The 19,780-nt window shown below is 45.8% G+C and overlaps 1 protein-coding gene across 1 annotated transcript in view; it reads right to left on the reverse strand.

The window, feature by feature from the left end:
- Positions 1-19,172, reverse strand: part of TCF7L2 (transcription factor 7 like 2) — a 199,162-nt gene extending 179,990 nt beyond the window's left edge. Inside the window, exons 1-4 of the mRNA XM_007469644.1 lie at positions 18,984-19,172; positions 18,628-18,694; positions 17,622-17,704; positions 6,452-6,520 (exon numbers count right to left, since the gene is read on the reverse strand). Of these exons, the coding sequence (XP_007469706.1) occupies positions 6,452-6,520; positions 17,622-17,704; positions 18,628-18,694; positions 18,984-19,172 (408 nt within the window). The remainder of the gene's footprint in view (positions 1-6,451; positions 6,521-17,621; positions 17,705-18,627; positions 18,695-18,983) is intronic.
- Between the last annotated feature and the right edge of the window lie 608 nt (positions 19,173-19,780).

Genomic DNA, 19,780 nt, shown 5'->3' on the forward strand with positions numbered 1-19,780 from the left:
TTGTCCTCATAGCTACATGCATCAGAATCAGCCAGAGTGGGACGGGGTTCAGATTCCAGCATCCCCCTAGGCCGGTGCATTGTCTTTAATGCTCCCCTGGGGATTGTAACGTGCAACCAGAGTTGGGAAATACTGCCCTTGCCCACCGGTTCTCAAAGGTTCTGTGCTGTCGCCACAGAATCGGCGTCAATATTACCTGAAAATTTGTTAAAGCTGCAAATGGCGGGACCTACCCAGAACCTGAAACTCTGGTGGGGCCACAAATGTGCATCTCAACAAACCCACCAGGCACTTTCTAGGTGATGCTTGCTCAAATCTGTGAAACACAGACCTAGTCCTGATGAATGAGGATCTCCAAGGGGTTAAAACCGAGGATTCTATATTTTTGAGAGGCTCCCAGACGGTTCTTTTGTATAGACCCCAGAGAGCTGGTTAGTCGCCATTGCTTTAGGAACCCCCAGACCCTGCTGAGCTTATATTCTGAGCAGACAGTAGTCAGCATGAGGCTGTGTAGTACAGGCTCTCTCCAGCCCGGTTTTGAATCCTAATTCCTTGACCGTGCGCAAAATATCTTGCGTATTTGAATCTCCATTTCCTGATTCACAAAATGGGGATAACGGTAGTAGGAGTAGCTACACCATTTGGGTTTCCTTCTGTGTTGTTATGAAGAATCAATAAAGGATTCACATACAGCACTTAACCCCAGACCCAATGTGCTGGGAGAATTCAGTGAGCAGAAGCTGCTACTACTATCAGCTGTTATTATTGCCTCTGACCCCTAAGACCAAGCACATCACTGCCCAAGCCACTCTTTCATAAACAAAGAAATCCCTCTTCTGGAGCCTCACAAAAGCATCTGGCTCTCCTCCCAAAACCAGGAGAAGGAAAGGCCTCAAAAGCTCATCAGAACCTAAGGGCAGTCCAGTTTCTCACTCAAAATGAGAAAAAGTTATCCCCCTTAATTACTTGGCCAGCCCTTAATTTTTACTCAGCAAGCGAAAATGACGGGGCAGCCGATAAGTGATCCATTGACTGATTTCAGAAGCTTCTGGGGCGACAATTCCAAAACTTCAGTAGGCAAAAATCAGAACCCTGATTAAAAATGCAAACTCCCGGACTGTATCCAAAACCTACTGAGTCAGACCAAGGGGGATGGGGTGCTTATAAACCAGCATCCAAAACCACCAAAACGGAAGCTCCCCTGACACGTTTCGCTCACTGATGAACTCCCCAGGGGCCTGGCACACACTAGATACACAATAAATATTTCTGAATGAATGAACAAGCTTTCTGAGGTATGGACTTAAATTAGACAATTAGACTAAAATGCACCACTATAGCAAGTGAATGAACCTTTTGAATACGTTAACTGGCACCCAGAGGCTTTGTCAAACTACCCTAGTGAAATGACATCTGTGTCTGTCTGTCTCTCTCACACACACACACACACAGACACACACACACACACTGCATTCTTTGTGGAAAGTGGACATGAAATCTCACAGCCAGTCTGGTGATGGGACTAAAGAACCGTATGAGGAACTGGCTTCTGCGAGTTCTCCCTCTTAGCCCAGATCTGCTCCTCAATGGAGATCGCAAACCCTCAAGAAACCTGAAAGGCCAGGGAACTTGTGGAGCAAGGGAGGGCCTAACACAAGAGACGACCATCCGAAACATGAACTAGGGAAACGCCAGGCACCCTCAAACATCCTGCCCAAACCTGCTGGTACAATTCTCTGGACATTTTTATCACGAACACCAAGGATCTACTGGGGCACAGAGATGGACCCTGAGCCATAGCACCTCAGGAATCTTAACAATGTTAAGACACGGACAAGACTCAGTGCCAAGTTCACATTCAAGAATAAAGGACCAAGAGGGGACAGGACACTCTCCAAATTGTGTCCTCCTCTCGCTGTCTCCACAAAGCACCCAGGCCCTGGAGGAAGATCCTCAGGCCGTAGTGAATCACGGCAGATGAGTTCTAAAACCAAGCAGAATGGTATGGGCCGGGAGAACTCAGATGGAAGCTTGCAGCCTTGAGGATGAAAGGGAAAGCAACACCCACTACAAAATCTCCACCGCTCAGCTGTGTAAACAAATAAAATGGTCCATTTCTTCTGGATCCTCTCCTAGTTGTCTTTGTGCACGCACACACAGACACACGCACACAAACCACTTAACATCTGAAAAGAAAAACAACCAAGAAAGGTCTACACAGTTTGTTTTTGCTGCGTGTGGAGTTTTTTTTTTTCCTAAATCACATCTGACTTGGTGTTAAAACATCAACCTTTGGCCAAAATACTCTTAAAACAAAGGCTTAATTGGTTCTGAAGCAGCCCTTCTGAAAACCAAGGGAAACATCTTCTGTGGATCCTGACCTTAATTCCAACACTACTCTTGGGGTTGGAAGGAGTGTGGGAAGAGCTCTCTTCAGGGAGGTAGTGGGGATAGTGCTTAAACGTTTATCCACAATCACCTGCAGGGCACTCCTGGGAGGCATCTGCAAAGTGGGTCCACCTCTGCGCTCAGCCTGCAGGATCTCTTCCGGGCTAAGGAGACAGTGGGAGGAGTTCCCAGAAACAGGCCCCAGTGGGAGGAGCTCCCACTGGGGCCAGAAAGCAAAGCCGTGCGTGAAGGGGCGTGCACTGGAGCTTGGGCAAGCTGGCCTCTGATCCCACCCAGATCTTTTTTTTTTTTTTTTTTGCGGTACGCGGGCCTCTCACTGTTGTGGCCTCTCCCGTTGCGGAGCACAGGCTCCGGACGCGCAGGCTCAGCGGCCATGGCTCACGGGGCCAGCCGCTCCGCGGCATGTGGGATCTTCCCGGACCGGGGCACGAACCCGTGTCCCCTGCATCAGCAGGCGGACTCTCAACCACTGCGCCACCAGGGAAACCCCCCACCCAGATCTTTTTACTGTTCCCCCTCCTGTGTGCCACTCACACACCCAACAACCACTATGCTGGTGCATTTCAAAAGATATCATTTGATAAAGGGCAATGCAAGCTAAACACACATATCACTCTCCCAGTCCACTCCTGAGTATGAACAGAATCCAACACACATATTCCTCCAAAAGATCTGGGTGAGAATGTTACTAGGGCCTTATACTCATAGTAGCAGGAAACTGGAAGCAATCCAAATATCCAAAAGCACAGAAAGGACACCTGCATTGTGGCATAGTACATGGCAATAACAGGGATGAAACACACATAACGCTAAGTAGGGCCAGACATGAGACATTATATTTTCTACACAATCCCATTGCTAAGAAGCTAAAAAACAGGCAAAACTAATCCATGGTGAAACTAATCCAGGGTGAGAATTTTGGTCAGCAGTCGCGGGAAGCTTTGAATAAGTGAGACCCCAGGGGAATTGGTAATACTCCTTTTCGGGGCCCTGCAAACTACAGCCTATGAGCCAAATTCAGCCACTAACTGTTTCTATGAATAAAGTTTTATTGGGACCCAGCTACACCTATACCTATTCCCGTAGGTATTATTTTTGGCTGCTTTCACACACAATGGCAGAATTGAGAGGCTGCCACAGAGATTGTTTGGCCTACAAAGCCTAAAATACTTATTATCTGGCCCTGTACAGAAAAAGCATTCCAACCTCATTCTATATATTGATTTGGGAGATGGTTTCATGGATGTTCACAAAAGTACAAGTTCATCCATCTCTCCACTGAGGATCTGTGCACTGTGCTGTACTTATATCTCAATAAAACTCTCTACAAGTCAATAGAGTTAAATATCTATGTCTGTAAAGAAAAAAGAAAAGAGCCTTTTAATTTTTATTCCAATTATACTGTGTTAACCATTTAGGGAAAATATGGCTTTTGTGTTGCTCTTGTCTTTTCAAAACTGAGAGGAGTTAGGAGATGGTCAAAAGTGAGGAAGATCCCAACACATCAATTGATACTGTGTCCAAACCTTTTAGAAGAACATGACAGACATGTCTAGAGAATCACTCAGAAGCCATTCACATAAATGTTGAAGCTGGCCAAGTCCTGAGATTACAGGAGGGAAGGGAAAGGGGGAGGAATCTCATGGGATGCACGGTGTCATACTACTCTAGGTTATTTCAGGATATAGCTTAGGAAAGCAACCAGCTCAGCTCAGATTGAAATACTGTACCTATCAAGGTTAAACAGTTTTAAATTTCCAGGGAAGAAAATTCTGCCCTGACAATCACATTGCATCTAAGCCTTAAACTGGAGAATGGGGCAGAGGGCAAACATCCGCTCTACTCTGCACGAAAGCAGGGCTACCCTCTCCTCTCACCCTCACGTTGCTACTGAGCTGCCATGTGCCTTGGGAACAATTTTATTGTGTCTGAGGTTTCCTCTTTTTTTCCCCTTTGCTTCTTTCGTTTCGTTTTGTTTTGCCATTTATCCTTTGATGGTCAAACTAAAATTACAGCTAGACGCCATGTGGCTTTGACCTCATCCTGGTCTAGCAGAGACTGGGGGAGAATGAATCCTCAAAGCATGGTGGTGCTGGGTCTCTAATGAAATCTCTCTCTGTTTGCCCACATGGGCATCATGCCTTAGCAAACAGAAGCAGAGGAGAACAATACTACCTGTTCATGGACGAGTAGTGATGGTTTCAGTCCTCCAGACAATGAGCTCTGTAACTTACTCCATCTCCCTCCTGAGAAAGCGCTTCACACGGCCCGCACTGTGCCAGGTGGTTTGGAGAAAGACGAACTGCTCAGCCTAACAAGGGACACTTCAGCAACGGGTGTAAAGACACAAAACAGCTACTCTGGGCTCGGCTGGTCTCCCAGTGACATGGCCCCAGCCAGCCTTTCCACTCCAAGATAGGGATCGTGATGCTATTCAACCTTGACAATTCCCATACCCCAGGCAACAGGATTTTCCAGCCCCCCCACAAGATGTGGCAGGCCTCAGGACACTGTTCATCATCCATTCATCAAGAGTTAGGGTTTGGGCTTGCTCTCCAACCAAGCCCTGAGTCTATACCCTTTTCTGGGAGCAACATTCACTGTGCTGCTGATCAAAAGGAAGAAAGGTCCCCCAGGGAGAGCCAGCAAGAACACCAGCCTTGGGGACTTCCCTGGGGATCCACTGGTTAAGACTCCATGCTTCCAATGCTGGGGAGGCGGGCACGGGTTCGATCCCTGGTCGAGGAACTAAGATCCCACACGCTGCACAGCGCGGCCAAAAGATAAAACAAAAACAAAAAATCCCACCAGCCTTGGAAATAATCTGGGGGTGAAGGAGCATTATCGAGAGTCGTACTTTCCCCTAAAATACACACACAGATCAGCAGCACGACTGCAGAAGGAATCAAAATATTTTTTAAATAAGTTACTGTCACCTTGAAATGAGTACAAAATACTAGGGGCTCCACCGAGTCCTACTTTTCACTGGTGGAAAAATTCACAATGTACCTGGGACAAAGGGCTACTGGAAAGTCTTCTCCAGACAGAGGCGGATTTGAAACAGCACAGCTACGAAGATGCGATATGGCTGTGGACCACATACACACACACACAAGTTATCTGCAAGGGCTAACCACAAGAACGTGAGCAAGGGAAGAACGGAAATGATATAACCAAGCGATACCAGCTTCCAAGGACAGAAGACCCCAGAGCCAGACTTGAATGCCCCAACAGCGGGTTTCAAAAACCTCCCCTTGAAGGGTTAACCCAGAAGCAGAGGACTCAAGAAGTTTCGGCACCATTAGTTACACCATGAGGTCCATCCATCCTGGCCAGGCCAGGCAGACAGACGAAAATCGTATTAGTCTGCTCTCCCTCCACTACTGCACTCTGTTGGCATCAGTTCAGCTCTGAGTCTATATTAGTCCGTGATTTGTTTAGCCTTTGGATTTAAGAGAATGGAAGTACTACGTGAGCAGGAAACAGGACACTCATCAGAAGCTGGGATCCGTTGCCTTTCCCTCCCAGCACTTCCAGTGTCATGTATCAACAAGTCCTAGAGAAATCAACATTTCAGAACGATCAGGTCAAAAGTGATATTCTTAGCACCACTTAACATGATTTTGATCCACCGGAAACGACTCTCTGGCTGTCACACAGCCTCCTCTGCTATATCACCCCCCTTAATTCTTCCCATTCACATTCTGTCACCTCATGTGACTCCCAATTTAAGACCCCTCCTGAAGCAAAAAGCAGTAGCCAAGCTAGGGGATCTGTGTGCCCATCATGCCTGATCGAGATGCTCTTAACAAAAAAAAAACACAGGCTTCTCCTTTCCCTATCTTTATATCATTTTAGCAGCATTTCTTCTGCTCTTGTTTCTTCTTTGCTTCCAACCCCCCCCCCGAAGAATCAACCACAACCACACTGCCATCATCACCACCATCATCATCACCTAGGTCAGGGGGAGGGGTGGAGAATAAGAGACACAAGAGACCTACACATTGACAAATCAAGCTTCGGGATCTCTTGCATGTCCTACCTGAATTGCAATCTGGTGTTCAATCGTTTTGTACGCAGAGTAATGTGTGCTCCCGGACTGAAAATAGAGCTGTAGAAAGAAACCAAATCAAAGCGTTCTGCTTATGTCACAAACTACAAGAAAACATCTTAAGCAGTTTATGAATAGCAGACAAACCTTCCTAGATTGAACTGCAGCCTTGGCATTCAATCAAGACCTCTGTATTTTTATTTGTTGCTATAAATAAGATGATCATAATAATCTAAAGTTTAAAAAAAAAAAAGCACCTATTCAATAAGCAAAAGGGGGGTGGAGGGGGCCGGGAGCGAGGATCAATGACATGAAAAGGAAAGACGGACGCCCATTAAGACATAAAGGAAGCCAGTGTGCTGAGCAAGATGCTGCAGAAAAATTAACTGTATGCTGCAAACATCATCAGAATTGCGACACGCAGGCAAGAGGGAAAGACTGGGAGAGAAAGGATGTGAGAAGCCACGAGACTGCAAAGGTACAAGCCCCCCAGAGTTCTAAGAACTAGGCTCTCACCCTCAAACACAATTCTATTTTGGGGAAAACAAATGTGGCAGGCAGAATTCAGGGGCCACTCGATGCCTTATACATTCTTTCGCAATGACTAAGCTATCAGTCCCAGGACGGCTCAGGACAGCTCTGCAGCCCACACGCACTCTAGGAATCCACACTTCCCCAAAGAAGGAACCAACCAGTGCCAAAGAGCCACTGAGTTTTCTAAAGACCACCTATATATTTGGGGGCCCCTGGGTGAAGGTACATCCCTGGTTCACCCAGACTCTCCACAGCAGAAGGCCAAAGTCTCTCCTGGGCCTTTCCCTCTGAAGCCCTATAGATCTACCATCAAAGAAACAGGTAGCCCCAAATAAAAAGGAATACCAAGAGGCCTCTCCAAATTCTTCTTTTCCCAAATAGTACTTATTAATCTTGGGCTCCTACCAACGGGGAAAACAAACACCATCTGCTGACTTATTTTATAAACAATACAACAAACACTAAAAGGTCTCAACAATATCTGAAAATGCATTTTAATTGGCCATAAATGAACAAATGATGAAGAATCACACGGTCCTATGAAATCACTGCCCATCTCCCTAGCAGCAATAGGCAAATCAGTTACATTTCCAAACACAGATCTGTATTACTATAGCAAACTATTGCCATTACTACCACTGTACAACTGCTATTACCAGAACCTTCCTATATAGCAGTTCTTTAGACCCCATTATTTTGTATCTTGCTCCCTGCAAGAAAAATTATTCAGTTTATACAGGTTTTTATTTGGGGGGAAAAAAAAAGAAATTCACATAAGAAATTCTGAACCAACTCATACTAAACGCAACCCAGTAGTAATGAAAATTTTTAAATAGCCTAAATGCACACTGCTCATGGGATAAGGCTGTACTGTTCCCAGGTGGGGATATAGTGGGTTTCTGAGATCACTGTATCTGCTCCAAGTGAACAAACAAAAACACACTGCCTGTATATGTATTAGGAGTCTGCTTGCTCCCAAACAATACTAATCAAAGTTAAAAGGGGGCACAATAAAGGTGGGCCAAAAATATATATATTCCTTTACCTGTCAAAGCAGAGTAATGAATCACACTCCCTAAAACAACAAAAGATAAAGGCTGAGCCACTGAGATAAGCCCCCCTACGCACACAGCACTCCACCCCTGCACACACACACTCAGGAGCAGTTCATCCAAAGTGAGTCACTGAAAAAGACAGATGAATTTGCCCCCTTGGCCCCCCTGTCCTTTTTGTGAAAACTGCCAGTCGGTAAGCGGAGATCGCACTAATTACTGTGACAATTCTGCATTGTGTTAAAACAACTTTTGTGCGAGGGATAGGTTCCTCTGCGAGTTTGGAATTCTTGGCTGAGAGCAGCTCTTGTCGGAGCGGGGGACTCCCCTGCTCAGGAGAGAAGGCAACACTAAAACCTCGTCCCCCTTTTCAGCCGGTTTTATGCTGCGATTTTCCAACTGCCTGATTCAGAGCTTAATGGAAACTTGTCCAAGCTTTTCTTCCCACAAACCTTGCGGAGCCCTAAGGCAATCTTGCACTCCAGGTAACCACAGAAATCTCCTAACGTCAATTAAAATCGAATGGACACCTGATAACTAAGTATACATCGTGGAAACAAAATTTCATACAACCACTGCCCTCTGAATAAATTAATGAAACTGTGGCTAATCCAAATTCAATTTCCATTTGTCTGGTTCCACACTTAATCCTCACATTCAGCACCACCCAAACAACAACACAACCCCAGAGAGAATGCTACAATTAAGACAGTAAAATGCCGCTGCAAAGTCCTTAAGAATCTGGTAGGACAGTTAATTTCACCTTCACACACACCAATCTAACATCCCCAAGTAACGCAACTCCCCTCCTCAGGTATCCAGGCACACAGAATAACCATCACCAGCTCATAAATCCACACAGTACAAGCTCCAATCAGCTCTTCACTCCCAGCCAGTACCCACTGCGTTGGAGAGATTTTGAGCTTGAACACTTCCCCCCAGCAACAGCTATGAAGACAATTTTCTCGTTTCTCCTTGGGGTTCCCACCCCCTCTTTTCCCAAATACTCTTTTCTAAAACACACCCTTTAAATACTGCTTTTTCCATCCCTGTAAAACACAGAGATGCCTTGTTCATTATAGTCTAGCTTTTTAAGACAAACCTAAAATACAAGGACCCGGTAAAAACTTGGCATTCTAAAGTGGAACAATAGTTTATTTATATCTCCGTAAAAAGCTAGAAGAAAGAACAAGAGAGGGTTGACCCTATGTGCTTTTGTTTGTTTGTTTGCTTTTGGAAGATGAGGGGCGCTTGAGAGATCTTAGGTGGAGATCTAAGTAAGGCTCATCTGAGTTCAAGAACCAGGTTCCCCCAGTCCTGGACTCTTGGGACCACCCCTGCTCTTGGCCACCTGCAGCACTGCACGTCATTTCCGCATCCAGCAACTGTGGCTCTTGTACCCTGGGTCTGCAACACACCCTCAACGTGGTTCCCCCCTGCCCTGCCCCTCCCCAGGCATCCTGAAGCAGCACCAAATGAGAACTCCAAGGTACTTTTCATGTCATGCCTTCCTGTGAAAGGCTCAACAAAATAAACCTTCCCTTCCTGTGTGCTTGTTTACAGTGGCCAAGCCCACCCAACCACCCATTCGAACACCTCCCGGTGACCCAGCCCCCTATGGTCCAGAGGAAGAGCCATGGAGATGCGGTGGTGCTCAGCGCAGCCTTGCCTACATTTTCCAGCAATTCAAAAACCAACATTTTACGATCAACCACCTCCCTTATCAAGAAATCCTATCTTGATTTCTCTCATTTCATTTCTAATCACTACTACTGGCCCTAAATTTGATGTTTCAGATACAAGACATCAGAGATACCCAGAGATGGGAGAAAAGGGAAACAGCTTTTTCAGTCACAGAGATCTCATCCTCAAAGGCGACTAAAAATCTTGAAACACTACATTGGGTTTCAAACTTCCAGTAGGATGAAGATAAATTTTGTATGCCTATTCATTCCACTAAATTGGGAAGAGTGGGGAGCATTTGCTTTATTTCCAGTTTTATGAATCACCAAGCTTTCTATTTAAAAAAAAAAAAAAAAGAAAGAAAGAAGAAGAAATTCAGATTCATTTCCTAAACGGTTTTGGTTTGGGGGATTTTTTTGGTCCAGCTTCCTCTCCCCTGTAGCTACCACCGTGAGGCATTTGAAGTTTAACTTCCATGTTATTAGCATAAAAGGCAGAATAGAGGCTTAAACATCTAAGACTTTTTCTTAAGTCACCAGTCATTTTGCAGGACAGAGACAGCACCCCCAGCCCTATGCTGGGAGCCTCTTACATGTAGTGGGAAACTTCTGATCAGGCCTTTGGGTGCCTGCCCGCCCCCTTAAAAGATGCCAAGGGGACTTCTAACTTCCACAGGGAAGGCAAAGCCAGCACTGACTGCTAGGTATGGAGGCTTAAACATTCCTGCAAAGATCCAGGCACGGAACATCTGCACCCTCCTACGACAACAACTTAACAAAGGCAACCCCTTTTCACTTCCTGGCATTCTCCTTCAGAAATTCTGCTGCAACAAAACACATGCCCTTAGACACAGGAACAATCTCTCCTACTGTCTCAACGTTCCATCAAATGTCTATTTACCCTCATTAATTTTTTCTTTTCTTTTCCTCAACCTGAAACCATCAGCTATGAGTCAGAGAACGATCATTCACTTTTACAGCTTCCATACACATCCACCTACTCACATTTGGGGAAAGAAGTATTGACTTGCAACACTGCCTGAGACCAAAGTCCTCTAAGAAGAAAAAAAAGGGGGGGAATCACTTCAATAAACTTATATCTATAGGTCTATGGGGGATGCTACATTCATTGTTTTTCCACTTTGTGCTGCAGTCTCTTGCAAAAAAAAAAAAAAGAAAGAAAGAAGTTGAAGTCGAACTTGGTTATGGTGATGGGCATTTTTGGATTGGTTTTTTTGAGGGAAAATTAGATGATTTTCTTTAAACATCAAAACATAATTACATTTCTTAAACTGTTTGGGGGAGGGGAGAATAAAGTGAAGCAAGTTTCCTGCTCTTGTCCAAAACACATTTCCAGCATATAAAAACACGTGGGCTAAAGTGCTGAGACATGTTCCTAACACAGCATTTTCCATTAAAAGTTGCTACACTAACACTCTTAAAATGATGCCCCATCATTACTCCACTTAGCAATCACAGGCTGCAAACTCATAACGAATTAATTTGCATTAATGTGGGTTTCATGTGTCCTTCCCTGGGTATGCCATTGTGATTCAGGCTTAATAAAACTGACACGACAATAACATAGTGCCTTTTATTTCACTTTCCCAAACCAACCCACCCACCCAACACCCACACAAATCCTCTCGATTTTTTAAGCATTTTGCTAATATATTTAGTACATCATAATTGGTCCAGCACGCAAGAACCTAGTTATCTTCTCAGTAAATATTTATAGCATCACTCTTTCCCATTCATTCTGCATTTTCTTAGAGAATCTCACTGTAGCCTACATCTGCAATTCATTGACTTTACAATTTACCACATGTTGGGATGGGAGAGGTCTTAGCTCCATTTGAATCACTACACAAATATGCAAGTGATTTATCGGTTTCAAACTAAAGACTGCAAGAGAAGGACTCCACTTTTCCTGAACATTACTTCTTCTGGCAGACCATGAACAATTACAGTTCGTACTAATTAAGCTCTGTAAATGTGCTGTGCCTTACTAATGTCTACCAGGCCTCAAATTTATTTTCATGATGCCAAACTTTAGCAAAGCAATTTTAACTCCTTCAGAGCTGATCCCACTGGTAACCATTCCTTCCCCCTGTAGATCGAGCTGTTTGGGGCTACTTTATGACCAAAAAAAAACAGAAAAGAATAAAATATTACAGACGAATTACCAGCCTGAAATCAGATGTGCCCAAGGAAGAAAAAACCTATCCTGGGAAAACCGAAGAACACCAGGGCTGATAACCCGTTCAAAGATCCCACAGTCCCATCTTTGTAATGAGCTGTTAAGGGATTCATATCTGTCCCTGAGGGCTAGTAAGTTTCTGCATTCCATTGATTAGAAAATAAAACCTTTCAGCCTCTGTCTTGAAGTCTGGGTTGGATGGAAGGAAGGCTCCGGCCAGCAAGGACAGCGCGATCAGCTCCTACCCCCCTCAACAGTTACCCACACACCTCAGAATCCCACTCCCCCTTTACCAGGTGGTCAGTTTGTAACACACACACTAGAAAGCCCACTTTTTTAAGAATGAATTAAAATCAGGAGGATAATTGGCCTTCTCTGTCACATCGGGGTCTTGACGACAGATGCCCCATCCCCAGCTCCTCACACAATAATTTACATGAAAGGCTATCTGCTGCTGGATAGAGCTCTTCGGGTGAAAAGTGGATGCGACCAGTTTTTAGTGAGCTGAGCCATAGTTGTTAATAGCCACCCCCCACCCATGGCATTTCTACCTCTCGCTAAGAAACTTCTAATCCCTAATTTCAATCAAGCCATTTCCTCATGCCCAAATCTCTATCCCATCTTCTTACACTCTTCTAATCTTTCTCAGGCAAGCATTTATTCTTCCTCCCCTGCTGCTTTTCTGTGCTTCCTCCCCCAGATACCAGTGCACTTCCCCCAAATGAATGGCCTTCCCACTCCCAAGGTAAATCTGGAATCTTTTTCTCATCTATTAATTCTTTTAATCAACTCTCCTCACTCTATGGCACTTTTTTCTTTTTAAACCCTCACGTTAACTAGCACACTATGCAATGTGTGTACTTTCCCTCCCAGCTCAGTGGAACATCGTATAAAGACCCATCTCCCCTATCAGGTTTCTTTAAGTATTCTGGGAAATATGCACAATATAGGCAAGAGGGTCTCAAAAAAAAAAAAAAAGCAAGAAAGGAAAAAGGGAGAAGCCAGAAGAAAAGGAAAAAAGATGCAAACACCTAGAGCAACTTTGCTTTTGAAAAAAGGCATTTGTGCCGAGCCCCTCCCACCCACGCAACTGAATTTCCATTACTGAAAGTGCTCTTTATAAATGGGTGTAACAATAGCCGGGAGGAAAAGTACAAGTCAGCTGCCAGAGGAGGAGGGGGTGTCTGTCTCAGTAAGCTCAGATTGTAGGCATGGGGGTCAGAGGAGGGGAGAGGGCAGCTTTTGCGAAGGGGTCTCCACACCCCACCCCCATCTCATTGCTTATAATTAGTGAGAGAAATCTGAGCTACTGCCAGTGTCTGCGGACCTTGAATATTATAAGGCCAAAGTGGCGTCAAATATCTTAACATTCATAAGTGTTATGGGCTGTAAATAAAGCCTATGGATTTATGACCCGTGGCGCTTGCCAGCAAAGGACTGGGGCACATTTCTTTCAGCAGACCTGTGGAGGTGCAAGTTTGCCTTTGGTTGTAAAATTAACCATTTCCTTCACAAACGTGCTCAATTATAAGTCAGAGTTGAAGATTTACTTACACGGTTGCCAATATCCACTCCCAGAAGAAACTCAGACGCCCACAACACACACCCCCTTCAAAAATAAAGCCTCAAGAATTTGATTCACCCCGCTCCTTCTCAAAACTTCTGAAATGTGTCACCTCGAAACAGTTATAAATGTGGTTAAAGATATTATCTAATTCCACTCACCAAGACTAAAAAAGCTTACACCTCCTTCCCTGGAAAGTGCTTATTTATTTGGCAACGCCATGTTTTAAAAAAATAAAGGAGTAAATCACTGCTTGCCTGAAGTTTTGTCCCTTCCCCCAATATAATGTCATCTATTTCCTGTGTAGGAGAGAGCCTCTGCTAAATCCAGGTTGCCTCAGACTTAACTGCCAATAAACCAACTTTCACAGAACTTCCAGACAGCTGGGGAAAAGGTCCTCGGAGTTTTAGTCATGGTCCAGAAACACAGGTCCACACAAAAATTTGCAGCTGTCCTTTCTCTGCAGTGCATTTTTAATGTGATTCGGGGGCCCCTGTTGTGAAACATCTGACAAAATGTAAAATCCTCTTAGATACCTTCTAGTTTACCCCCTGTGCATGTGTAAGAGAAGTTGCACCAACATTTCTCCACCAAGAAATCTAGGCGCTTTTCGTTTGCACGCGGGCACCTCGTGGGATGTGAGGAGGCATTCAAAACCTGGAAAGACTTCTACTGTAATCTTTAAAAGCACAGCCTCTGGTGCAACTATTAAAATGCTGGTTTTCTAAAGCAAATATTTTTTTAATAGCGTGCAGAACTGCAGTAATCCTGCGCTGCTAACAGAACAGCATTCTTGATCTGCCAGCCCCCGGAAACCTTCCTGTAACTTTTTCACAGCTTGCTAAGAAACAGAAAGCTGACCAGCTTCCAGCAGGGACCCTAAATGAAATCCATATCAGTAAAATTAAAATCAAGGTGGAAAACTCCTAGCCAGAGCGGGGACTGTTTTCCTCCAAAGCTTTTCTCAATCAGATAGGGGGCATCAGTGAAAGCCACCTCCCTTCAGCAGTCAAAAGTTTCCAAAAACACTTTTTCCAGATAAACACTCCAGACTCCCGGACTGCCTCATAGTTTGTTTCTGGGGTTTCAGAAAGCTTTCATTTCAACAAACTGCAAAACATTGGCATATTAAATTTATAATCATTAAAATATGACTTACTGGGTGAATGTTGAGCCCATAATCCAAACTGCAGACATTAAACCCCAACCTATAAAGATTAGCACGGAATTAATACTCTGCATTGAGACTGAAATCTAAACATGTTTGCCATAAATATTTCTGAAGGAGATGAAAAACAATTAGCATAAATACCAAAGAAGGGCAAGAACACCTGTTCTTTTTCAGGGCAATAAGCATTTTATTGTTCTCTATTTAAAATGTAATGACCTGTGTAATTACAGTAATATTACATTGTTATGTAGGGGCTTGGAATGTCACACTTTGAAAAGTGTTGTCAAAACAATCAGGGGTGAAGGTGGGGGGTAGGAGGACAATGGGGAAGGACCACCATTAACCCTTCACACTCCGGGGTCTAAATCTTTTGTATTAGAAAGGATTATGCTGTTTGAGCGAGGAGAAAACATCCATTTTTCACCAGGCAGAAAGAGAAGCTGCTGCCCGGCTAAATAAAACCCCAATGAATAATAGGCCCCTCTTGGTTTCCTTTAAATGCTGGATTCCAAGTTCAAAAATGAATTCAAGATGCTGCTTATTTATTTGTTCAACCTAGTAGCAAACAGCTTCAGCTGAAAAGCAAACAACTTTGGATCAAAGAAGATGTGAAAGCTCTAATAATCAACCCCTTAAAAAGAATTTCAAACCTAACTGGAATTTCGGCCACTGTATCCCATATTCTCATTTAGCAGGAGGGAAAAAGAAATGTAAAACTACTCTTTCCTATCTACTTTAATATGGTAACAGTATTCTTATCTTTAGAATATACAAATGTTACCACAATTCTAATATTTGCAGTTCTATCACCTCCCATCTACTCAACCAGACCTCTCACCTTAATGCTTTTTTGTATTCGAATCTTTTTAAAAGCTGTTCCTATTACTGTATCAAAGTCTAAATTAATGTGATGTAGAAATCTGTCATTTTAAAATAAAATTATTACTATCAAGCTTTATGGCATCTCCAGCAATTAAAGCATTATTCTTGAGATAAAATATTATTCATCATAAGCCCATTTAATGATACTCCTTAATTCTTCACATTCTTAAAAAGAAAAGCAGAAATCAGGAATCCAAAGAGTTTGCTTTTTAAAGGATGCAACTGCTTACAGGTACACTCGTAAGTTCACAGAAAATGTAGCAAAAGAACACCACCAAGGAGGGTCCGGAAGAGAATAGAACATACAGCTAATTTGTCTTTACACCTTGCCCTCAAAAACACACTCTATGAAGCACTAAGAATTTCAGATGAGCATGAAAAGACCGCTATCTTGCCTATAGATTCCTTCGGCAGCTGTATCAAATCTGGAATTGCAAGCCGGCCCTCTCTGATCGAAGAGGTCAGGAGTGACACACAACAGCCTCTCAGCCTCATTTCCATGGCTCTACTTACCGGCTTAAATAACCTTAATTCTGGAGCACATCAGCTAACCCAGGTAACAGATAGGAGGAGGAAGGGCCTGTGCACACTAAAGATGTCTGTTGGTGTTTGACACGCAAATACTAAAACTGCCTCCTGACTTCAGAAATGTCTTCTCAGACTCCATCTGATGTCACAGCATCAGGCCACCCGCTATGTCCACAATTAAAATAACTAGACGCCGAGGGTTCCTACAATGCCCACAAAGGGGACGGGGTTGTTGGGAGCCATCCTTTTCGCACCGGGAAATCATTTATTTACCTTTAACAATTTCCCTGTTTCCTAATTACAGCGCAACACAACTGTTGGAGTTTCAGGAGATCTTGCGGCAAGATTGCCAGCGGTCACAGGCAGGAGTTTGCAAAGAGTCAAGAAGGCCAGCAAGCCCACCATCAAAGCTCAATATTCAGATGGCCTTTCAGATGGCTAAGTGGATTTTAAAATAATACCAGAGAGGCTTCCATCGTAGGGGGAGGGGAGGACTGTAAGAAATTCTCAGGGTTACTCTGGAATGTCGCTTGGTCGGCTTGGTTATTACACAAACTCTCCGATCCTAAGCCGAATACTCCCGGTTCAGGATGCCCACAGGCTCCCAAGAAAACTACAACGTAACCGGACTATGTTTCCCCTACAGCTGCAACCCCACTGGCCCGGCCCCCGCCGCCTGAAAGAACTGGCCCTGAAGGAGGAGGTCGGGCTGAAACGCTCTCCCAGCTTCCCAAGCATGCAGAAGCCTGGGCGCGCGGGAGGGGGAGGGAGGGTAATAATTCTTTCTCCTTCCTATAGCCATAAGAAATGACCGGTCCAGCATGCCCTTGCCATTTTTGCCAGGGCCCCAAAAAACAAGTCAAACCTGATAGTTAATATTTTAATGCTTAAAAACACTTGTAGATCTGATCGACTCCCGTCCGGCAAGCCCTCGGCCATTAGCACCGAATCCACGGCTGCTGAACAGTGGGTGCACTATTTCAAATTGCTATCTCGAGTTACCGAAAAATAAAAGAAAACAGAAGAAGTGAGTGTAAATAAGAGGTAGGGGGACCAAACCAGAGAGGGTGCAAAATGACAATCCCGAGAAACCGGGCACAAACGTTTAGAGATTGCGTCTAAAGATTCGTAAGCCAGGCTTTTTAGAGGGTGGGATGGGGGGAGGGGGTTCAAGGCGAGGGCAGGGGGCAGAGGCCTGTCGGGGAAGCGGGTGAGCCTTATTCACAAATGTCACGGGGGGGCGCGGGGCGCACGCCGCGGGAAGCGCCACCCCCCCGGAGCCTGGCTCCCCGCGCCTCCCTGGAGCCCCCAAAGTTGGGTGGCCCACGATCAGCAGCGCAATCCCTTGAAAGAAAGGAACCCTCGGCCTCCCTCACCCTCTATACACCCTTGGGCCCCCGCACAACCTGGTCTCTGGCCCCCCAGGGCCCACTGAGGGCCTTCTCGGAGGCTGGCGAGCGGAGATCCCGCTATAAATCCCAAGGCACCAAAATTCCCTAGAAATACATCAAGTCCGCTCGGAGGAGGCCATCCCGGCTCCATACAAACCAAAACCCGCGGCCACAGGGGCCTCTCCGCGGCCAGCGCGCCGGGTAGCCGAGCCGGCCACGGCGCCCAGGGCGCTCGCGGCCCTGCGGGGTGGCCCCAGAAAAGGAAGCCCAGAGCCCCCAAGTTTGCAGTGGGACCAGTCTTGGAAGCGTGACCTTCCAGGGCAAAAGGGAAGGAGGGCTGAGAGCCAGCTATCGCCACTAGAAAGCTAAACAAATAAGCGGCCGAAAGAGAAAGACGAGGCGCTTCTCCAAGGCCCCGGGCTCCGCGCGCCCGCTAGTTCTCAAGTCCAACGCCTGGAGGACAATCCACTCTACCCCGCGCGTCGGGCGCAGCCCATTAACTCAGTCCCCGGCAGCGGCAGCCAAGGGGTTAACCGGGGAAAGCCCAAGACGCCACAGAAGAGGGAAGGAAAAGAGAGAGGGAGAGGGAGAAAAGAAAGAGCCACACAGTCATCTTCCCAGGGTGAAGAAACAAACACCACCACCAAAGGGGGCGGGGGGAATCAGAGCGCAAAAAAAAGTTCTTCTGATTCCCCCCCAACCAACAAAGCCCTGCTTGGAAAGAAAAGTCTCCCCAACATCACGAGGCCACAAACTGAAAGCAAGAACATGGCGAAGCGCAAACAAATCCAGTCCACAAAAGGCAGAAAAGTTTGGAGAGTTTCGGGCTGCCTGGGCCACAAGAGGGGGAGGGGAGGCGGGGAGGGGAGGAGGCGGGGAGGGAGGGGAGAGGGAGGGAGGAAGAAAGAGGTGCGGTGGGGCGGTTGGTGGTCCTCTGACTCTCAGTGTGCCAAGGAACAGAAACATTTCTTCTGACACCAACAAAGAATTCCACTACAGCCAAGTCCTTCAGAGACAAGCATCAATAGCTATGTTCTGGCCAGGGAAGAAAATAACTTTAATAATGCCATAATTTAAAATCAAAATTGTTATTGCTTTAAAAATTCCACAAGTGGCTGACAATAACAGCAGAGCAACAGGATTCTGATTAGGGGCGTACTCACCTTCTTCCAAACTTTCCCGGGATTTATCTCGGAAACTTTCGGAGCGAGGCGGAGGCCGTCTTTCCGCCTTCCCGGAGGGGTGGAGGTGGGGAGGGCGAGGGGCAAACGCCACGCAGAGGGGGGAGAAGGGGGAGAAAAAGAATCAGCGAGGTGGGGGGGTTTGGGATGGGAGAGAAAAACAGGGTTACAAGTTTTTGCAATGGTGGCACACCACACGCACACGCCGCCCGCCCGGCCCCGCGGCGTCCCGCCGCCGGCCCCAGCCCCGATTTTTCCCCTTTCAGCAACATTAAGCAACATTTGCCAAGCCCAGGAAATAGATTAAGAACCCCACCAGCCCGAGGGGCTTTTCCTACCTCGGAATCGGAGGAGCTGTTTTGATTCGTTTCTGATTCATTGACTAGAGACGATTTGACATCAGCTAAATCCCTCTCTGCCGAGGAGTTTTCGGAGCTCTTCTCTTCTTGCTCGCCCTCGTCTTTGAAGGAAATCAGTTCGTCGTTGGCGCCTAGGTCATCTCCTCCACCGCCGTTCAGCTGCGGCATTTTTTTCACCCACCAGCAGCAATTTTGGAAGAAAAATGAAGGAGAAAGAAAAGCCAAAAAAAAAAAAAACCCAAAAAGTTTTGCCCCCCCCCCCGAAAAATACTGCAAGAAAAAGACGAGTCCAAGGTGAACTTTTTTCTGCTTTGGGGTCTTTTTCTCCTGGGGAGGGGAAAGAGGGAGGAGGGGAGGGGAAGGGGGGGGAGATCTTCTGCACGCGTGAGTTTGGGTTTCTTTTTTCTCTCGTTCCCAAGGATCCGATCAATGTGCAAAAAAATAATAAATAAAAAAGGGGGGTAAAAAAACACACACACCAACAACAACAAGAAGTCAGATATAAAGAGCAAAGGGGGGGGAAGCCGAAGATACAGGAGGAGCTCGTGCCGCTCGGATTTGAGTGAGTTGAAGTTAGACTGAGAGCTTTTCAGTTCAAAGGCGGCGCTGATTGACAGATAGAAAAAGGGGGATCGAAATCCGGAGGAACGGAGTAGTCTGGGAGCGGAGATTATTGACAGGGAGAGAGGAACACACTCGCTTAATGAGATGCCGGGGGGCGGGGCCGGCCCGGTGACGTCTGCATAAATAAACAGCCGGGGTGGGCGGGGCGGGGG

This window comes from Lipotes vexillifer, unplaced genomic scaffold (assembly GCF_000442215.2).
Source record: "Lipotes vexillifer unplaced genomic scaffold, Lipotes_vexillifer_v1.1 scaffold240, whole genome shotgun sequence".
NCBI classification, from domain to species: domain Eukaryota; kingdom Metazoa; phylum Chordata; class Mammalia; order Artiodactyla; family Lipotidae; genus Lipotes; species Lipotes vexillifer.